General features: G+C 35.8%; 1 protein-coding gene across 1 annotated transcript; it reads right to left on the reverse strand.

Annotated features, from left to right (window-relative positions):
- Positions 1 to 13,108: 13,108 nt before the first annotated feature.
- Positions 13,109 to 13,447, reverse strand: LOC149237146 (putative pectinesterase/pectinesterase inhibitor 17). The gene has a single exon (XM_089369168.1). The coding sequence runs from the start codon at positions 13,445 to 13,447 to the stop codon at positions 13,109 to 13,111; it is 339 nt and encodes a 112-aa protein (XP_089225294.1).
- Positions 13,448 to 21,683: the final 8,236 nt, after the last annotated feature.

Genomic DNA, 21,683 nt, shown 5'->3' on the forward strand with positions numbered 1-21,683 from the left:
ACTTTATGAGATTGGAAGGACACAGGAGAAAGTGAATGTACTATGTGACAGTCAGAGTGCTATTCACTTGGCTACAAATCCAGCTTATCACGAAAATACCAAGCACATTGATGTAAGGTATCATTTTTTGAGACATGTGATCGATGGCGAAAAAATAGGTCTCAAGAAGGTCCATACACAGGAGAATTATGCACGCATATTCGCGAAGCGTAGAGACGCTGCAATGGTGTTTAGCTTCTCTTGGCTTGCAGAAGAGATGATGAATGGGCATGGGCAAGGGATTAGGAAAATTGTTGTCAAGGTGGAGTTTGTTGGAATTTGACAACTAATTAAGTAAATATGTGTAAATTGTATTAGTTACTGCTAAGTTAATTTTATACCGAAGCAGCAGTTATGTAATGAAGGAGGCTCTTATATAACTGATGAATGCCCAAACTAAAGTAATCGTGGAAAATAATTTTGGATTGAATAAATAATCCAATCCCTTGCCCCGTGGATGTTTCCTTGACACCCTGTCAAGCTTTCACCACATAAAATCTTGTGTTTTTCTGCTTATTTCTTCGCATTCAATTTCATTTATACATTTCTTGTTTAGTTAACCGCTTGGCCAATAGATTTGAGGCAAGGAAAATATTTGAAAAATTCCTTGTGACTCATGAGATGGGTGAGCACTATGACATGTCTACTCCCTTCGCTAATGCTTGTAACATGCCGTAGTTTCTATGAAATTATATCTATTTCTAGTTCCCTGGATTTCCTTAATGGGGTATTAATACGTTTTCTACAAAAAGCTAAAACATCAAAAATACGTTTTACATAGTTTCAAACACATCAAGAGAGACGAGCATTAAAAAATTCTAAACCTCAAATGCTGGGAAAATGGTTGTCACGTTTTACATGGTTTCAAACACATCAAGAGAGACGAGCATTAAAAAATTATGAACCTCAAATACTGGCAAAATGCCTTTCAAATTTGGTCCCTCAAAGCGAGGGAGGAAGAGTCATTTTAGTCATGTTAACCTATGAAGTACAAAATATGTCATGCATTTTCTGATCATGCCCACTTGTGAAAGTCTCGTACAAAGATGGTGATTGAAAATGCATACAGTTTTTTTTACAAGTAGGTATTTATGTATTTTCTCAATGTGGTTAAATGAAATACATATATAGTAGACATCTTAATTAATTAAACTGGGATCACAGTACTCTGGTCCCTTTAAGAATATTTGAGTGTATTCTCTTCTTTCTAACCATTCTTCAAATATTAATAACTAGCTAAATCATTTATGCATAAAAAATCTACACAATAGTAGAACTAATTTTTAAAATAAACCATACATAATGACACAAAGTGAAGTATCATAATATCAAACTGAAAATATTAATAACTTACCAAATAATTTGTGCTATCTTTCCAACTAAACCATATATAATGGTATAAACATAAGTTCCGCAATATTATCTTATCTTAGGGTAGAAAAAGTGAATAGATAGCAAGGGGGTTTATTATGGAAATATTACAAATATGTAAAGGAATACTAGCATTCCATTGGTGATTGTTCTTCCATCCAGTGTTGTTGAGGCTCAACTTAGTTCAAATAAAGAGAAATAAAAAAGCCAATGAAGTTTATTAATTCAAAGTGCAAGTTCTTCTGGTTGAAATTAAAATGAAAATACAATTCACTTTTGTATACTTTAAAAACCAAACAATGTTTCCATATGTTTGTTAGATAAGTTCTTGAATTTGTAAACATCATCACTGACGTTACTATCCATTGCAATTGTATTGATCTTGAATTAACAAATATATTACAGTGTAGAAGAGGAAGATAAGCTCCTACACAAGAATAATTTAACCAGAATCATAGTTTAGAATTCACATGTTTAAATAAACATAACTCATGTTCACATGATGCATACTTGGGAAAAAAAGAGATAATCACTTATTTTATAATTAATATTAATTATTTTATTGTTAGTATTAAAAATATAATAATTAAATAGTTATTTTTTTTCCATATAAACACATCGGTCAACCTAACTATCTATGCCCACCTAATTAAACAGATCTACCCACCTAATTATATTTTCCAAACACTAATTTTTTTAATACTTTTTTCCCACCAGAGAAATTTCGAGATTTGTACAAAATTGAAAGGAAAAGAAAAGTTTGTGTAGAAAAATGTATGAGTTGACGCAGGCATGCGTGGATGGGGGAATTTTAGAAGATGGGTTTAACAGGAGGTTAGATTGAAATAAACACTATCCAAATATATATAATTGAAACTTTTGTAGCATATCTCTAAAATTCACTCAAATAACATTTAATATTTAAACCTCCTTTTTTTAATTTACATCACCCTTGTGAGCCGCTAGCAGCTTAGCTATTACATCATTAACACACGAAAGAATCATTTGCAATCACCATTTCACGCGTACTCTTATATTCTTAGACATTGTTTACAATTTTATTCTCACATAGATTACTTATTCCTATATTGTGAGACATTGTTTACAATTTTCTTCTCAAATAGATTACTTGTTCCTAATATATATATATGATAAACTCAATCGAAATATATGACAATGATTTTTGAGCATATTGGTTTGTATGTTTGGAATTAGTAATAATGTTTGTGATGGCGTTGCGTCCAACCATTGCAATACAAATACATGATGTCACTTATAGAAGCATCCATTTGAAAAATGTGACTCTGAATTTTATGATTTTAGAGTACAAATACAATACCAATACATTATGTCACTTATAAAAGCATCCATTTGAAAAATGTAGCTATGAATTTTATGATTTTATAGTACAAATACAGGTTGTCCCGTATAATTTTCTTTATCCGTTTACAGTACAAATACAAGATGTCACTTATAAAAGAATCGACATAATGGCATAGACCAATGTGGTGGTGAATTTTATGTGCAACTAAATAATTGTGTGCACAAGAATTACTTTGACAAATGTTTAGATAATGTCAACGACCCTAAATAAGGCTAAATCAATATATGAGTTGGGAATGGATTGGGAACTACGTCGCCACCCAGCTGCCTTGAAAACTAGTGAGATCCTCTTTATTTCTTCTAAAGCATATATTTAATGGGAAAAATCATTTAATTTGTTATGACCAAATTTAATCAAATTCAGATTAAATTTCTATATAATGGTTGATTTTATACCACTATAATCTCTAGGTTGATCTTTGCCAACTTAACTCAGTACAATTACATGGATTAATATCTCGAAGATTTAAACATAAAATCTTGTATTAACATTTATTCACATAACTTCCAAACAAAAACTTGTATTTAAAAATATTGAAACACTTACAAATATAAATCATTATTATATTTAACAAAAGTTTCATATTTTGTATTGTTTGATATAAAAAGCTAATATATATATATATATATATATATATATATATATATATATATATATATATATATATATATATATTAAGATTATTAAAAATTTAAAATATTTATAAATAAATACAGCGTACAATTGGAAAATTAATTTCCTTAATTTGTTTTTGTATGTTTGGGTGGTGCCTTTCTATTACTTCAAACTATAACAGGTATTACAAAATAAGCATCCATGTCCAGATGGCCTCAACCTATCCATTAGGAAGCTAGGTATCTTCACCGTCTCGTTGTATTATAACCAGTCCAAAAATGGAAATGCCTAAGCTTTTCCAGCAGATAATTGTCTTTATATTCTCTAATATCAACCAACCTACACAATAATGCCAAAAAATCCTTCCTCTGCATCTAAGAGGCATTAATCATCTGAAGATTCAACTGGATATGGATATTTGGCACTAGATCTTGGTTGTTGTCTCAAATGCATGCACGAAATATGTCTTTCAATGCATGCCACACTTGCATTCTGTCACTGGATTTGACACTCAATTAGTTGGACTTCCCTATTAATTTCATGCATATCTTCTAAGGGCTCTGGGATACCTGTAAGTGGCAACATTAATGCCTTACCCGACAAAGTATTCATCATCTAATAGATATGAATATTTTTCATTAACAAGGTTCGTCTACCATGCGTCTCACATGGGTATGGTAAAATATCACCAAAGTCAGCCAAAATCTCTTGGTCGTTGGGATCCATCTCAACTCTAATTTCCTCCCTCCATTCACTAATTATGTTTCTGGCCCGTGAAGGAGTTCCTATTCTGTATGTGTTAGCTGCTACATTACCCAAATTATCAATACTACCACACCAATGACCCTTTGTGCGGTTGTTCAAAGTGTGTCCTTTACCACGCCCCCTGCTTGAGTTCGACCCATGGTTTCAAAGCGATGAGGGACGTTCCATCGTTGCACAAACATCCCTTATGAAAACCTTCCTAAGTTTTCATACAATAAAATTCCTAAAACCCTTGGCCCGCGGTTGGATGATCACATAGGGAGGATCCAGTGGAGAGAGAGGGCGATATGGGGCTTGTTGTACCAAGGGTGGAACTTTCCTACGAGATCTAACAAAGAACAATGACCAGATAACATTTCAATAAATTTGACCCATAATTTCCTCTAATGATTTTGCACAAGTATGATCTTAGCAAAACCATTCCATCTTCGATGGGGCTTATCCCAAGACAACATATCAAGCTTATCTTGTAGAGTGTGATCCTGGGACTTTACCTCTTCACTAAATCGAGGGCTGAGAGACCCCATGCGTAAATGAAGACTCAGCCACCTTCCTCCCCGAATGTAACCTATCACCCATTTGGGTTGACTTCCCATTGACCTTAAATTCTTCAGAACCGAAGCGACCCATTCCAAAGATATTTCAATGCTCCTGGCATCACCTAAACGACTCCGCATGCACCATAAAACCCCCATGCACAAGCCTAAATCTACTAACAAAGGAGCATAAACAAAGTTGTCCCGTGGACGCAAGGGTTACTAGAATACAAAATTCCAAACAAATAGGCACATAAATAGAATACTCCCAAACCAAAATAGAGAGAACAATACAAACAGACCAAAGCGATTTGACGTTGATACACATCACTGAAGACATAATAGAAAGATATGGGCCCACTGGAACATATGCACGAGAGTGAATGAAGTGTGGTGAGGTTTCTCGAACACTATCCTTTTAAACCTCCATTTACACTCTGCACACAATGGCCATTTCCCTCAACCGAAACTCCTGAAATACTGAAACCCTATGAGGAGAGAAATGGCCAAGATGACGAATGCAAAGTTCAAGGTGGAGAAATTCATCGACAAGAACAACTTTGCTCTATGGAAACTGAAAGTTAGGGATTTGTTGGTGCAACAAGGGTTTCACAAAGCATTAGACAGGGCAAATAAGAAACTTGCTAGCATGATAGATTCAGACTGGGAAGACTTGGATGCCTGAGCTCTCAGTACCATCAGGTTTTGCCTGGCGGATGAAGTTGTCTTCAACATTTTTTAAGAGAGTACAGTTGCAAGTTTATGGGAAAAACTGGAAAAACTATATATCACAAAATCATTAACCAATAGAATTTATTTGAAAAGACAATTGTACAGTCTACAGATGGAGGGACAAAAGTTGCAAAACATTTAAATATTTTTAACACACTTATATTCCAATTATCAGATATGGAAGTTAAAATTCAGGAACAAGACAAAGATATAACCTTGTTGTGTTCTCTGCACGAGTCGTGGGACCACTTCGTAACTTCAATCAATTCGAGCACTGCAAATTCTTTGAAATTTAAATCAATTGTGGTAGCTCTATTATCTGAAGAAGTATAGAGGAAATCCAGTACTGAAACAACTGCACCAAAAGCCATGATAGCCAGAGACGGTCAAAGGAGAGAGGAGAAAAAACAAGGGGGTCTTCTAGATCAAAATCAAAGGGAAAATGTGTAAGGCAAAATGTTGGCACTGCAATAAAATTGGGCACCTCAAGAAAGACTTTTGTAAACGAAAAGAGTCCGATAACCAAAGAAGGAAGCAAATCAGGTTGATTCAGGTATGATAGACGAAGTTTTATCTGCTGAAGAATTATGTGTGATAGATGAAACTTTACATGTATGTAATGTCTCTCAAGATTTTGAAAGTTGGATGTTAAGCTCTGGTGCTTCTCATCACATGTGTCCACATAGAAATTGGTTCACTTCATATAAAGTCGTAAATGGCAGTTCTGTGTTTATGGGTAATAATGTATCATGTCAGACTGTTGGGATGGAAAATATCGGGATTAAAATGTATGACAACACCGTTAGAACATTAACTAGTGTTAATGTTTACAGACTCAACGGAAGTACTCAAGTCAGTGAAGCAGCGATTGTGTCATTGAAAGAAGAAGAAGGTACTCGCCTATGGCTTCAGCAGTTGGATCACATGAGCGAGAAAGGTCTTCAGGTACTGATGAACCGTAAATTACTTCCTGATTTGAAATCCTTGAAGTTGGATTTCTGTAAACTCTGTGTGTATGGAAAACAGTGTAAACAGAGGTTTAAAAATGGAAGTCATAATAGTAAAGAAATTTTGGACTATATTCATTCTGATCTGTGGGGACCATCTCCTGTTATATCATATGGAGGTGCTTTATATTTTTTAACATTTATTGATTATTTCTCCCATGAAGTTTGGGTCTTTATGCTGAAAAAGAAAGTTGATGTATTCAGTGTCTTTAAATAATTTAAAGCAATGGTAGAGAAAGGAACACGCAAATAAATTAAATTTTAAGAACTGAAAATGGTGGTGAATTTACTTCTCTAGAATTTGAACAATATTGTAAGGATGAAGGAATTGTTAAACACAAAACTGATGTTTATACTCCTCGGCAAAATGGTATTGTTGAACGTATGAATCAGACTCTTATGGAAAGAGCCAAAAGCATGATCAACAATGCTAACCTGCAAAAGGAGTTGTGGATAGAAGCAGTATCCATTGCTTGTTATTTAGTTAACGGATCACCTTCAATAGCAATTAATTGTAAAATTCATAAAGAAGTTTGGTCAGGTCAGTCTTGTGATTATTAACATTTAAGGATATTTGGTTGTGATGCATATGCTCTTATTCCTAAAAATCAACGTTCAAAATTAGATCCAAAATCGAAATTTTATGTCTTTGTTGGGTATGACTATGCGGTGAAAGGATATAGGTTATGGGATCCTACGTCGCAAAAGATAGTCATTAGTAGAGATGTAACATTTGATGAATCTTCTCTTTTAAAATCAAATGTTGAAAGAATTGAACAGGAACAGGTATCGCCAAATAACCAAATTCAGATGGAGGCTAGACCATTTTTTGAAAGTCGAAAAGAAGGAGAGAATTTTGGAGGAAAATTTGTTGAAGACACAAAGGAAGTTGTTCAAGTTTCTAAACCAGTTCAGCAACCAGCCACTCTAAGAAGGTCTACAAGGGAAAGAAAAACTTCCAAAAGGTATGAAGATGCTGCTTCATCTTTTGATCTAATTACTGAAGATGGGGAACCTTGTTCTTATCAAGAAGTAGTAGATGATACGGATAACAAAAAATGGAAAATGGTTATGGAAGAAGAAATGGATTCCTTAGCCAAGAACAACACCCGGAATCTTGTAGAACTTCCTGAATGGAGAAGTGTTTTCGGATGCAAATGGGTCTTCAAACGGAAAGTTGATGGGAGTATCGAAAGGTATAAGGCGAGACTGGTAGCAAAAGGGTATTCTCAGGTTGAAGGTATTAACTTTCATGAGATTGTTTCCCCAGTTGTAAAACTTGTTTCTATTCGTACAGTCTTCGCACCAACTGCATTACTTAACCTTGAGTTAGAACAGTTAGATGTTAAAACAACTTTTCTACATGGTGATTTGGATGAAGAGATATATATGGAATAGCCAAAAGGTTTTGTACAAGGTCGCAACAAAAGATTAGTTTGCAAGCTCAAGAAATCATTGTATGGCCCGAGGCAGTCTCCCGGGCAATGGCACAAGAAGTTTGACTCCTTCATGGTGAGCCAGAACTTTATTAGAAGTGAGTATGATCATTGTGTATACTTCAAGAGTTTCAGTGGCACATTCATTATCTTAGTTTTGTATGTTGAGGATATTCTTATTTCAAGCAAAAGCATGGAAGAGATCAACAAGTTAAAGGCTCATCTCTCTAGGACGTTTGATATGAAGGATCTTGGAGCAGCAAAACATATCTTGGGCATGGAGATACACAGAGACAGAAAAAATGGTAAGATTTGGTTATCACAGCAGAAGTATGTGGAAAGAGTACTTGAAAGGTTCAGTATGAACAGTGTGAAACCTGTTAATGTTCCATTAGCTTCCCATTTTAAGCTTTCTTCAGTTTTGAGTCCTAGAACTGACGAAGAAAAGCAGTATACGTCTCATGTACCATATGGGAATGTTGTAGGCAACTTAATGTATGCGATGGTATCTGCAAGACCTGACATTTCACATGCAGTTGGAGTTGTCAGCAGGATCATGGAAAATCCAGGTGAAGAACATTGGCGAGCAGTGAAATGGGTGCTTTGATATTTAAGAGGCACAAGTGATCATTGCATCATCTTTAATGGCAGTGGAGGAACAGTCTGCGGATACGTGGATGTTGATTATGCAGGTGATTTGGGCAAAAGGGGATCTACTACAGGTTATGTCTTTACTCTTGCGGGTGGAGCAATTAGTTGGATGTCAAAGCTTCAAGAAACATTTGCGTTGTCCACTACGGAAGCAGAATATATAGCTGCTTAAGATGCCAGTAAAGAAGAAATATGGTTAAAGGGTCTACTTTATGAGATTGGAAGGACACAGGAGAAAGTGAATGTACTATGTGACAGTCAGAGTGCTATTCACTTGGCTACAAATCCAGCTTATCACGAAAATACCAAGCACATTGATGTAAGGTATCATTTTCTGAGACATGTGATCGATGGCGAAAAAATAGGTCTCAAGAAGGTCCATACAAGGGAGAATTATGCACGCATATTCGCGAAGCGTAGAGACGCTGCAATGGTGTTTAGCTTCTCTTGGCTTGCAGAAGAGATGATGAATGGGCATGGGCAAGGGATTAGGAAAATTGTTGTCAAGGTGGAGTTTGTTGGAATTTGACAACTAATTAAGTAAATATGTGTAAATTGTATTAGTTACTGCTAAGTTAATTTTATACCGAAGCAGCAGTTATGTAATGAAGGAGGCTCTTATATAACTGATGAATGCCCAAACTAAAGTAATCGTGGAAAATATTTTTGGATTGAATAAATAATCCAATCCCTTGCCCCGTGGATGTTTCCTTGACACCCTGTCAAGCTTTCACCACATAAAATCTTGTGTTTTTTTGCTTATGTCTTTGCATTCAATTTCATTTATACATTTCTTGTTTAGTTAACCGCTTGGCCAATAGATTTGAGGCAAGGAAAATATTTGAAAAATTCCTTGTGACTCATGAGATGGGTGAGCACCATGACATGTCTACTCCCTTTGCTAATGCTTGTAACATGCCGTAGTTTCTATGAAATTATATCTATTTCTAGTTCCCTGGATTTCCTTAATGGGGTATTAATGACGTTTTCTACAAAAAGCTAAAACATCAAAAATACGTTTTACATAGTTTCAAACACATCAAGAGAGACGAGCATTAAAAAATTCTAAACCTCAAATGCTGGGAAAATGGTTGTCATGTTTTACATGGTTTCAAACACATCAAGAGAGACGAGCATTAAAAAATTATGAACCTCAAATACTGGCAAAATGCCTTTCAAATTTGGTCCCTCAAAGCGAGGGAGGAAAAGTCATTTTAGTCATGTTAACCTATGAAGTACAAAATATGTCATGCATTTTCTGATCATGCCCACTTGTGAAAGTCTCGTACAAAGATGGTGATTGAAAATGCATACAGTTTTTTTTACAAGTAGGTATTTATGTATTTTCTCAATGTGGTTAAATGAAATACATATATAGTAGACATCTTAATTAATTAAACTGGGATCACAGTACTCTGGTCCCTTTAAGAATATTTGAGTGTATTCTCTTCTTTCTAACCATTCTTCAAATATTAATAACTAGCTAAATCATTTATGCATAAAAAATCTACACAATAGTAGAACTAATTTTTAAAATAAACCATACATAATGACACAAAGTGAAGTATCATAATATCAAACTGAAAATATTAATAACTTACCAAATAATTTGTGCATGAAAAAATGTATGTAATATTCAAACTATCTTTCCAACTAAACCATATATAATGGTATAAACATAAGTTCCGCAATATTATCTTATCTTAGGGTAGAAAAAGTGAATAGATAGCAAGGGGGTTTATTATGGAAATATTACAAATATGTAAAGGAATACTAGCATTCCATTGGTGATTGTTCTTCCATCCAGTGTTGTTGAGGCTCAACTTAGTTCAAATAAAGAGAAATAAAAAAGCCAATGAAGTTTATTAATTCAAAGTGCAAGTTCTTCTGGTTGAAATTAAAATGAAAATACAATTCACTTTTGTATACTTAAAAAACCAAACAATGTTTCCATATGTTTGTTAGATAAGTTCTTGAATGAATTTGTAAACATCCATCATCACTGACCTTACTATCCATTGCAATTGTATTGATCTTGAATTAACAAATATATTACAATGTAGAAGAGGAAGATAAGCTCCTACACAAGAATAATTTAACCAGAATAATAGTTTAGAATTCACATGTTTAAATAAACATAACTCATGTTCACATGATGCATACTTTGGCAAAAAAGAGATAATAACTTATCTTATAATTAATATTAATTATTTTATTGTTAGTATTAAAAATATAATAATTAAATAGTTATTTTTTTCCCATATAAACACATCGGTCAACCTAACTATCTATGCCCACCTAATTAAACAGATCTACCCACCTAATTATATTTTCCAAACACTAATTTTTTTAATACTTTTTTCCCACCGGAGAAATTTCGAGATTTGTACAAAATTGAAAGGAAAAGAAAAGTTTGTGTAGAAAAATGTATGAGTTGACGGAGGCATGCGTGGATGGAGGAATTTTAGAAGATGGGTTTAACAGGAGGTTAGATTCTATATGGTCCCCTGCGAAATTGAGCGCTCGGTTAGGAAGAGTTGTAAAACACAAAAATTGCATTCATTCAGACTAGTTGATTTAGGCTTTACACGTTTATAGCGCGGGTCGACTGCGGAATTGAGCGCTCGGTTTGAGCATTCATTTCAGAGTAGATCAGGTTTGACACGTTTATAGCGCAACAACAGGAGGATTTGGGGCGTAGTCGGTTGTAGCAATGAAGAAAATGGGACGTTTGTAATTAGAGTCGGCAGTTTTATTATCTCTGGGTCGTCCTGCAGCTCTACGTGGATGAAGAAAAACTTATATTTCCGCCACACCTGCGATTTATGGTAAATGCACCCACATTCTCTCTCTCTCAACTTTTCTCTACAAACAAACAGAAAGAAAATACTTGGCGCTCGTATTGACCACAAAATGGATAAGTACGAGCAGTTCGTTGACAACAACTGTTGTTATTGTTAAGTACGCAGAAGAAGACGGACAGCGACACACTGAGACGACTAGACTGATTTCCTGATTGCGAAGGAAGAAGCATTTATTTAAAGATAATGAATAGTTTGCGAATACCAAGTGATGTTAAAAATGAATACCCATGGTTGTTGGTTCGTACAATTCAGAAATGTGCACGGTTGTTGGTTTGCAACTTCCGAATATTTGTTAACGTGGCTTTAAAAATTGAATATTCATGGTGGTTGGTTCATGCAATTCAGCAATATGCAGGTTTCACGGTTGTTGGTTTGTGAGTTTTGTTAACCCTCTTTTTGAATTGAATTTTTTTGGTTGGAGTTCACATGAAATCTATAGATCCCACAAGTTTATTAATAGTTACGATGTTAAAGTAGAGTAGTTACTTGTCAAAATAACTTGTTGGGTTTCGAAGAGAAAAGGCAAGAGATTTTATCTCTGTTTACATTGATTCTTCTTTGTTGTTTAAAATGTTACATGTAAACTCCATATTAATTTTTGACCAAATCTCTTTCAGACACAAAATTAGAAATACATACTAATAGGATAAGGGTATTCTTTATATCTATAAATATTAAAAAATAATATTTATAATACTTTATATATCTATATGTAAAATTGGTATAAATTTTTGTTACTTAATATAACAATTAAAATATTTTATTTAAGATTAACGCTAATTAAAAATTTTTGTTACTTAATATAACAATTAAAATATTTTATTTAAGATTAACGCTAATTAAAAAAATCACAAGTGTGTAATATCGATATTATTTATAGATGTCATAAATAAATTCCATATTAAGTAAAAAAAGAATTGCACCTCTTTTTCATACGAAACGAAGTTATACCCTCTAAATTAGAATTTTTTTTTATTTCATTTTCATTTTCATTTAGTTATTTAAAACCAAAAAAATTAAGCAATTTAATGCACACCCGCCAAAACAAAAAACAAAATGCATGTTTACAACATGAACTATATTTCAACGAACAAAGATACATACATGCAAAGACTTTGGGGCATTCTACGCCAGTGACGCAACTGAATGACGCAAACTGTATTAGTCAAGGCAGTTCCTATTTCCACCTCCATAGCAAAGTTAATGCTATGGAGGTACACCCTCTGACAGCTGCAGCACCAGTTTTGGATGCATGTTTTGGAACCATATGCATCCATGCATGATACAATGACCTATTTACATGCGTTTTCTGGTAGCTCCGTCACTCCAACTCCGGGACACTCCACGGTTCAGCGTAATCAATGCAAGTAATCACGGCATTAATGTTATTTTAATGTTATTCAAATAACGAGGCCATTTGAATTCGAATTCAAATTTGAATTCAAGCGCCCAAAATTCAGCGCTCATCCATATTTCAGCGACCACATTCGAATTCCTTCCGGAAAAAATGCATAGCTGTATCTCCCGCGGTCATTTCAAATATTTTCAAAAAGGCCGGCCCACTCTTTTGCATATTGATTCACTGTTCATTGTTGTTTTGTCAATGAAGTTGCAGACGATAGAATATCATGACCTCGCCCTTCAAATTCGGTCTGCACTTAGAGTACTCATCTGTTTTCTTTATAGGTTTTATGTTGCGGCAAATTCTTCAATGGTATGTAGACAACAGGCGTCGTTTGTTCGATCCGGTATGAAGATTGTACATGGAAAGCGAGTTGCTCACTAATTCCGACACATTGACAGCGGTCGACGCTATGAGAGCTCTTATAGGATTCGTAGCAGACAAATTCATGTCGCGAAAGCCACTGATGCATGTGTCCAGGCTTGTCAAAGCTGCGCTCAGCCAGGTTGGGATATCTTTTTCCTCGTAGTTATTGCTGAAACAAACGTTGATATGCTCAGCTGTGGCTTCAAAGTGCTTCACACAGTCTCGCCACGCAGCACGTTCTCTGCTATTCATTTGCTTATTTCGCAGACTGAACGCCATGTCGTGGGCTTTCCATGCCCGTCCATGCTCACCCTCATCGCCACGTACATCAAACCGCGAGGCGTTGCCGTTTGATTTCCAGTATCACAACAAACAGTAAACTTGACGTAATGTCGGTTACCAAAAATTTGGTGCTGCATTTTTTCTTTTCGCGTTCATAGACGTCAACGTGCACATTGTTGTAAGGCCACGACATCTTCAACCAATTCAGAGCTCTAGAATTACAGAACTTAACTGCAAGATTGCCGATATTTTCTTTCAGAACTCGGATATTAGATTAGAGCAGAGATTGCTAAGTTCATGAAATAAAGAATATGAGAATACCATTGACGGTTACAAACTGTGTAAATCGATATATATATATATATATAATGCATTCTAATCAATAGATAAATCCATATATATAGCAACATGGTCCATGCATTTTAATAAATATAATCCATATATATAGCAACACGGTCCATGCATTTTAATAAATATAAGATTTTGGAAATAGTACGGCCGTAGTAAGTGAACTTAGTCGAATATTTGCTTCACCAATTCGGACAGAATAAAGTCGTCGGTACAAGGCGTTAAGATGTTGCGACGCTTCCTATTCTTTTTGTGAGGCGATAAGTTCATGAAATAAATAATTTGAGAATACCATTAACGTTTAGAAAATATTGATAAGTTGATCTATGCATTTAACAGGATTCATGCATTTGACAAATTGTGACGTCCAATTCGGATGAAGACTATCCCATTGTGACGTCCAATTTTGATCAGGATTATGTACAATTGACATTCCAGTTATTCTAAGCGCGATTTATGGGATTGAAAAAAAAAATCCATACATTTTGATAAATACATAAAGATTCTGTAAATAGGATGGTAGTAAACGATACAAAAATGGATCTTTAACCAGATAAGCTTGGTGTTTATTAAAGAATAGGGATTATAGATTTTTTATTCTTTAAAAAATAAAGAGTGTATAGATGGTTTATATTTAATAATTTGTTTCTTTTCAAAGTTTACACACTATATTTGTAATTTTTATTTCTATTCTGTTACAATTTTTCAGCTATTTAATGTGTTTTTTATTTCTGTGTTTCTTATTTCTATTTTGTTACACATTCTTAGCTATTTAATGTGTTTCTTATTTCGATTCGGTTACAAATTCTTATCTATTTAATTAACACATTAAATGAAACATTCTTATTTGTTAAAATTCTCAGTTTTATATAAATTAAATAATTAATATATTGAATGGTACATAAGCGTTTTGAGGATGATATACTTTTATCAGCAGCCATTTATATATATAGTTGGGCTAGCCATTAATAAATATGAAGTTATGTTAAATGTATTTTTTTTTTAAGTTTATTTTTTTAATTAATTTGTTAGATTACAAAAGTTATATAGCATGTTTAATCTATATAGTTCATGAGTTTAGAAACACATGTTAAATAACAGAATATTACAATATTAAAAAAAAAATCAATATTTTTTTTTTATAAAACATGATAAATAATTTCGATGCCAAATATTTATTTTATCCAATTAATTAATATTTAAGATGAATCCAATCTCAATCTCAACTCACTACTAAAAATAAGAATAAAAATAAAAACATATACCTTTCGTTCAACTTTCTCTTTAAAAACCAATAGAAATTTTGGATTAAAAAATACAATTTTTTATATATTATTTTCTAATATTTCTTTCACCTTTACTAAAACTTACAAATTTTCCACACTGAGAGCCTTGAAATTCTATATTCGAAAACCCACACGACATTTTTTTTTCTCAAATCTCAAGATATGACTACAACTCTAACCCATTGATATGCCATTCTTTTCTAATCTACACAACTCACACAATCATTGCAACAAAACCATCAACAATACATACAACATACATAAAAGATAATAGGATGAAGACATGATAAGAAAGTATGAAGGAAATGATCTAAAATCCTTCCTACTCTATTACCATACTACCGCATATAATCTTGGTTGAATCATAGTTTTGCTTCCATCTTCTACCATTGCGATCTGCTGAAGATATTCTGCATAAATCCCTTCACAGTTTGCACACACCACTCTTCACTCACTCACACTCTCCAAGGTCACACCATCATCCCACTTACTTCCTAAGTGAACCAACCAAATAGTCTCATGATCTCCATCTATTTGTAATCTTTTGTAATGATAAAACAATTAATTCCAATTTTGTAGTGGACCTATGTTCATACTCTGGAAGTGGTTTGGTTCATTGATTCATGACTCAATCAAGCCACCAACTTCATTTACTAATGAATATCCATCTTCTAGAAGCACAATAACCTTTTTCCAACCTTTACATGATGATTCCCAAACAAGACAAGCTAGAAAAACAAATAAACATCTTATGAGCACGAGCAATACGACGAAATTTTAGTGAAAAACCATGGCCGCACCCACAACTCAGGTTTCATGAAACTGGAAATCCTCAGTCACTCCCATAGGCCTTCTTACCAGCGAATAGAGCTTTTAGTCGCTCCCATAAGCCTTCCTGCCAATGACTTGAGCTTTCAGTCACTTCCACAACACTGTCATGTAAGTGATTATGGCAGAGGATGACTAAAATCACTTTTCATTTGCTCAAATTCTTCCCAAACTTGCTCCACTAGTTGATCATCATCAAAACATCCTCAGGAAGCCACTATAGCCTCTACAACACTTAAGCAATCCACTGTAACAACTCCATCAACATCACAAGTCAAACTAGGTTGAATTAGATGCCATCCATCAACTGGTTCAACACTCAAGCCATTAAACTTCACCACATCTAGTCTAACATCTGCAACCATCAAAGGTAGACCTTGTAATACCATGCAACTGATCATACTAGCTGAGAACCATCAATACACACACATAGTACCATAAACATGACTTGAAAGTCTCCAATACTATCAACAAGGTGTAGCAGCTCCACATACTGCCAAGGCATCTACACACGAGCCAAAAACCTGCACTAACATATACAACCACCAAGTCAAGGTTTGCAACCAATGCAAAAGTCAAGTATCATCTCACTAGCATAAGCCTAGTACTTGCACCAATCAACCATGTAGAAACTCATCCATACACATGCACACACACACCAGAGATCATAAACCACTTGTTTGTTCCTCACATTGCAACATTGTTTGTTATTCTTCACATTGTGAAATCATTTTTTATTCACCACACTGCAACATCATAATGTGACACCATTTTTTGTTCATCACTCTATGATGACAAATTTTTTTCACATTCTAATTTCAACTCTTTGTTTACTAATGATTGCATAAATGTCTGCTAATGTTGATAAACTAGCTAATGTTGATAAATTAACTAATGCCTATAAATTCATAAATATATATACGTTACTGTATAGTTATGTCTATGTATAATTATTTTATGTATAGTTATTTCTATGTATAAGTATATTTATATATAGTTATGTATTAATGTGTTAAAGTATAGATTAATGCATGATTGAGATTAACCTCTCATACTCATTCCTTGACTCACTGCATCAGTCACACCCTTGTTACTGACAGAGTTATCTTACTTTCCTCTGTGCGACATCGCGGTCAAGGCATTACCTTACGACCCACTGCTGGGACTCCTACACCAAATGGTTTGAGGTCTAATTGGGACTTCTTACCGGGAGATCCCCTTGACATGTTGGTGGGTCCAGCACCGTCAACATTTCTAGCACTAGAAGGAGGGCCTGATGACAAGCAGTGTCCTCTCATCCAGTTTTGAACCTTTGCATATCTTTCATGGAGTCTTGCATTCTTCTTCCCCCGAGGTGTTTTTTGAATCATGAAGATGTCTCCATCTCGGGGAAGCTTTTCAATATCTTTTCCACTCACACATATGATGGTGAAGGCGAAGTGGCTTGGCCTGAGCACTTACATAGCTTTCTTTCCATGATTTATGAGGAAGATGAATTTACTGACGATCAGGCTGGTCTACTACTTGCATTCACGCTTCGCGAATCTCCATTTCGTTGGGTGCTCAGCCTACTGGCTTACACCGTGCACTCATGTGAGAACTTTTGTGATCTTATTGAAGACACATTCCATCATTTTGATCCAGAACATCATGACCAGAAACTATTACAATAACGGAGGGCTTTGTATGAATCTGTTATTGATTTTTGGTAGTGCTTTCGTGACTTGCAGTTTCAAGCTCCGAGAAGCCAGATGAATTTTTCTTATCTCTAGGACCAGTTCAAGTATTTTCTTAAGAAATTTGCCTATCCCAATAGAAAGCTTGATGTCAAGCCTCGCTTAACCTTCTTCTTTGATGGAACTATGCAATCCCATTTGGGAGAAGGAACTGTCTCAATGGACTGTCCGCCTCCCTTTCATTCAATAGTTCCACCATCACCCAGTGATGTTGAGGATCATTTTCGCACATTTGTTCATTCTTCACACCCTCCCAACATCACTCCGCTCAATTTTCGCACAGAGTTGGTTGTGAGTCCTTTGAGTTCCCATATGCATTATTTTCTTCAACCTACGTCTTTGCACTCAGGTATTCCTTCGGATGAAGCTATCTTGTGTTCATCCATTCTAGACTCTTCACTTGTTGTGAACGAGGAACAACCCACTGATGGAGTTGGTGTCGCACAACCAACATGCACCGTCATTCATGAAGAGTATAAGTGGGAGCTTGAACATCAACACTTGGCGAATGATGACTCCCTTTTGTCCGAGCCCCCTCCATTCCTTCCTAGCTTATTTGGTGAACTTGCCATCCATGATTTTCTATGTGTGTCTCCATTTTTGATCACTTGCAGGACTCACTAGATGCTAGTCCATCATTCAACGATGAAGAGGTTAATTTATTCATTGAAGATCCACTTGATCCTTCATCTGTCTTTTCCGGAAACACAAAGGATGAGTTCGTTTTATTTTCATCTGCCCCTCTATTTGATTTATATGATCATGAGGATGCCAAAGAATTCATTTATTTTTCTAATCATGGCGGTCGTGATCCATTTGCTTCTAATTTTGATCATGATCACGAATCTATTGCAATTGATCTTTCAAAGCCACCGATTTATGATTATCACCTAATGATGAAGATGAGACACCCAAGACTGTCAAGGCACTTCAGCCCGAGCTAATTGTTATGTCAGGCCCATGCACTGTTAGTGTAGGAGTAGGAATAGTGTTTGATTTTAGTTGTTTTCTTGCATGATTGTTTGCTTACATTCTTTGTTTGCTTGTTTATTTGTTTGCTCATTTGTTTACTTGCTTCGCTTTCATTTTTCTTCTCTTGTTTTTCTTTGTTGATTGATTAGTTCATTTTCTTGTTTCATTCGTAGGTTAGTTGGCATGAAACCATGTATGACTCTTGAAACGAGGTGGGTGAAGTACAAAGGGCTTGTACAACTATCAGTACTTGGTTATTTGTCATCTTGCCTCTCTACGATGAGCTTGTTACTTTTATTCCATGATACATCGAAGGAAAATACGTACTGTTCGAAGTGAACCTTGGTGAAAACACAACACTTGCACGCTAACTAGTGTCACCTGCTCTAGTTGGTTATTTTTGGGTTAACCCCTGTCAGCTCAGTCAAGTTGAGTAAGGTGAGGGGGAAAACCTTAACAAGAACATTAAATATACAATAAACTACTTCTTTGTTGGAACAACCTCTTCTGCTCTCAATAAGTCAAGATCCCTCTTCCACCTCTGAAATAAATAAGTGTTATGCATAGTGAAAAATGAAAAAAATGAAAAGTCAAAAAATTCAAATGAAAAATGAATAAGGTGAAAGAAGAGAAAGGCTTCCTATGTAGGAAGGTGATGCAAATAACTCCGTCGAGGTACTGACCAAGATCGCTAGCAGCGAAGCCATGCTTTTGTTCCTATGTGACTCCACCGGGGTACTGTCCAGGCCTACTAGCAGTGGAGCAACATCAGAGATGAAACTTAGACTCTAACGAATACACTGCTTGTGCACTTATATACCCTCAACCACAATCGAAAAAATTGTTTTAAACTTGGCTTGGAATGTGTGTCAATCAACAAGAGTCTGGCAGATGCTAAATCTTACAATCAAGCTAGTGTTAAGCCAAGACAAGATGAGAGATAAAAAATACTTTTGTAGGTGTTAGACTTTCTTTTCATGAACAAGGTCCGTTCAGAGAGCTAGAGTTCTACCAATGTGTCGCCAAGTGTTGTATCTGCTACAACCATGCTCCAAATTTTTCCTTAGCCTATTTTGGAGCCTCCCTACCAACATTCATAACAACTTGCCTTACTTCGTCAATTCCTCAAGCTTCAGTGTCTTTCTTGCTCAAAGGTAGCCTGTCGATCACAATTTGATCTTTTCCCTTCATAGGTTGCTCACCTGGACTTGGTCTAGTTGCAGGTTGAGCAGCTTCCAAGTGAAATTTGTGCATTTCCTGAGGGAAACTAGCCTTGCCTCCAGGAATTGCGTAATTCCCTTTGACAGCCTACTAGGCTCCAGGATTGCGCAATTCCCTTTGACAACCTACTAGGCTCCAGGATTGCACAATCCTGCCAGCCAATCCTCCCAGCAGGATTTGCACAATTATTTCCATCAATAACCTGTTCAGCCCAAGATTTGTGCAAATCTGGGCAACAGTCAGTTGCTCTACCCAGAAATTGTGAATCCCCTTGGGCAGTCAACCCAGCTTACAGTCAGAAATGCACATTTTTCTCCAGCAGTCGAGCAGTCGCTTGCATGTGCGACTGAGTTGACTAGATCCCTCTGGGACCGAGCAAAATAGACTTGCATGCATAGGTTGCTTCTCTCACGGCAACATGCAAAGGTATCGCTTGTTTTAGGGATCTATGTTTAGCAGTTGGAGCTTACATGCAAGGAACAATTCAGAAACCTCCTTCCAAGTGTCACTTCCCCTAGATTTGTGGCATGCGCGTCACAACCTCGATGTTATCAAAACTCACCAATCAGACATTGCAGAGCTCATTGATTGCACCAACCCTGTAGCTTTGACATCTCACATCACATCTAGGAGCAGTCGACATGTTCAACTCAGTTGTTTTGGGGACTTTTGAAGTTGTCTAAGGAGGAATTCTAAAGTGTGCTTTGGGTGTCAATTCTTATGCTTCATGTAATTCTAAGAACCCATCTTTGTATTTTGATTTTTGCACCATAATGATACAATTGCAAGGATTTTTCATGTCAAATTATGTTGTAAACATAGCTTAGTATGAAATTGAAATGGGATTTTTAATTAAAGGAAATCCTCAATCAATATGTTTGTCTCCTTTAATTTTGTATAATTTATCAATATTGTTGAAGAGTATCTTGGTCATTTTCCATAATCCCATCCATGCCTCCCATCGAGCTTGCTGGTATTCGTTGCTAGAGAAAATGCTCATCCTGAAGAATAACTCTAGTCACTCATGCTCTCATTTGTGTGGTCTTATGGAGATTGAAACCAAGTAACGTCCCCTCTATTGTTGCAAAAATATTCCAGTTCCGATTCGAATTCCTTCGTCACCAACAGCGGGCCATCTATAGCTTCGATGGCGAGGAGTGCCTTTGAGGTTGAAGGCCTCGACACAACTCTCAGGTGGGTGCATTTCAAGGCCAACAATAAAACTTTATTTATGGTTTTCTTGTATTCTTTGGCTTTCACTAAACCAAGTCTGTCCTGGCATCCATCTCCTCTTCCATAAATGTGTCTGATCTTCTTAGGATCTCCAATCGTCGTATTTCGAATGAACCTTCTCTGGATAATTCACTGCTTACTTCCTCTGGACATGGGCAAAACATGGGCATGTTGAATGAGTCCAGAGTTTCCTCTTTGATCACCCAACCAGAAAAATCGATTCTTTGACTTGTTCGTCCCCCTGTCCACGCTATATAAGAAATGAATGTTTCGAGGGCACGAGTCAGGGAAGCCTTGGCCCCTACCCGTCCTCATCTTCTGGCGCAACTCCGCTCCCTTCCACGCGCACCTCGGCATATGCGAAACTGGGCATATACGGAAGATGTGCGCATATACGGAAGATGTGGGCATATATGGAAACTGGGCATATACGGAAGATGTGTGCATATACGGAAACTGGGCATATACGGAAGATGTGCGCATATACGGAAACTGGGCATATACGGAAGATGTGCGCATATACGGAAGATGTGTGCATATACGGAAACTGAGCGTATACGGAAGATGTGTGCATATACGGAAACTGGGCGTATACGGAAACTGGGCATA

The sequence above is a fragment of the Pinus tabuliformis genome, chromosome 8 (assembly GCF_031772625.1).
Source record: "Pinus tabuliformis cultivar Carrire ecotype Pingquan chromosome 8, CPIR1, whole genome shotgun sequence".
NCBI lineage: Eukaryota > Viridiplantae > Streptophyta > Pinopsida > Pinales > Pinaceae > Pinus > Pinus tabuliformis.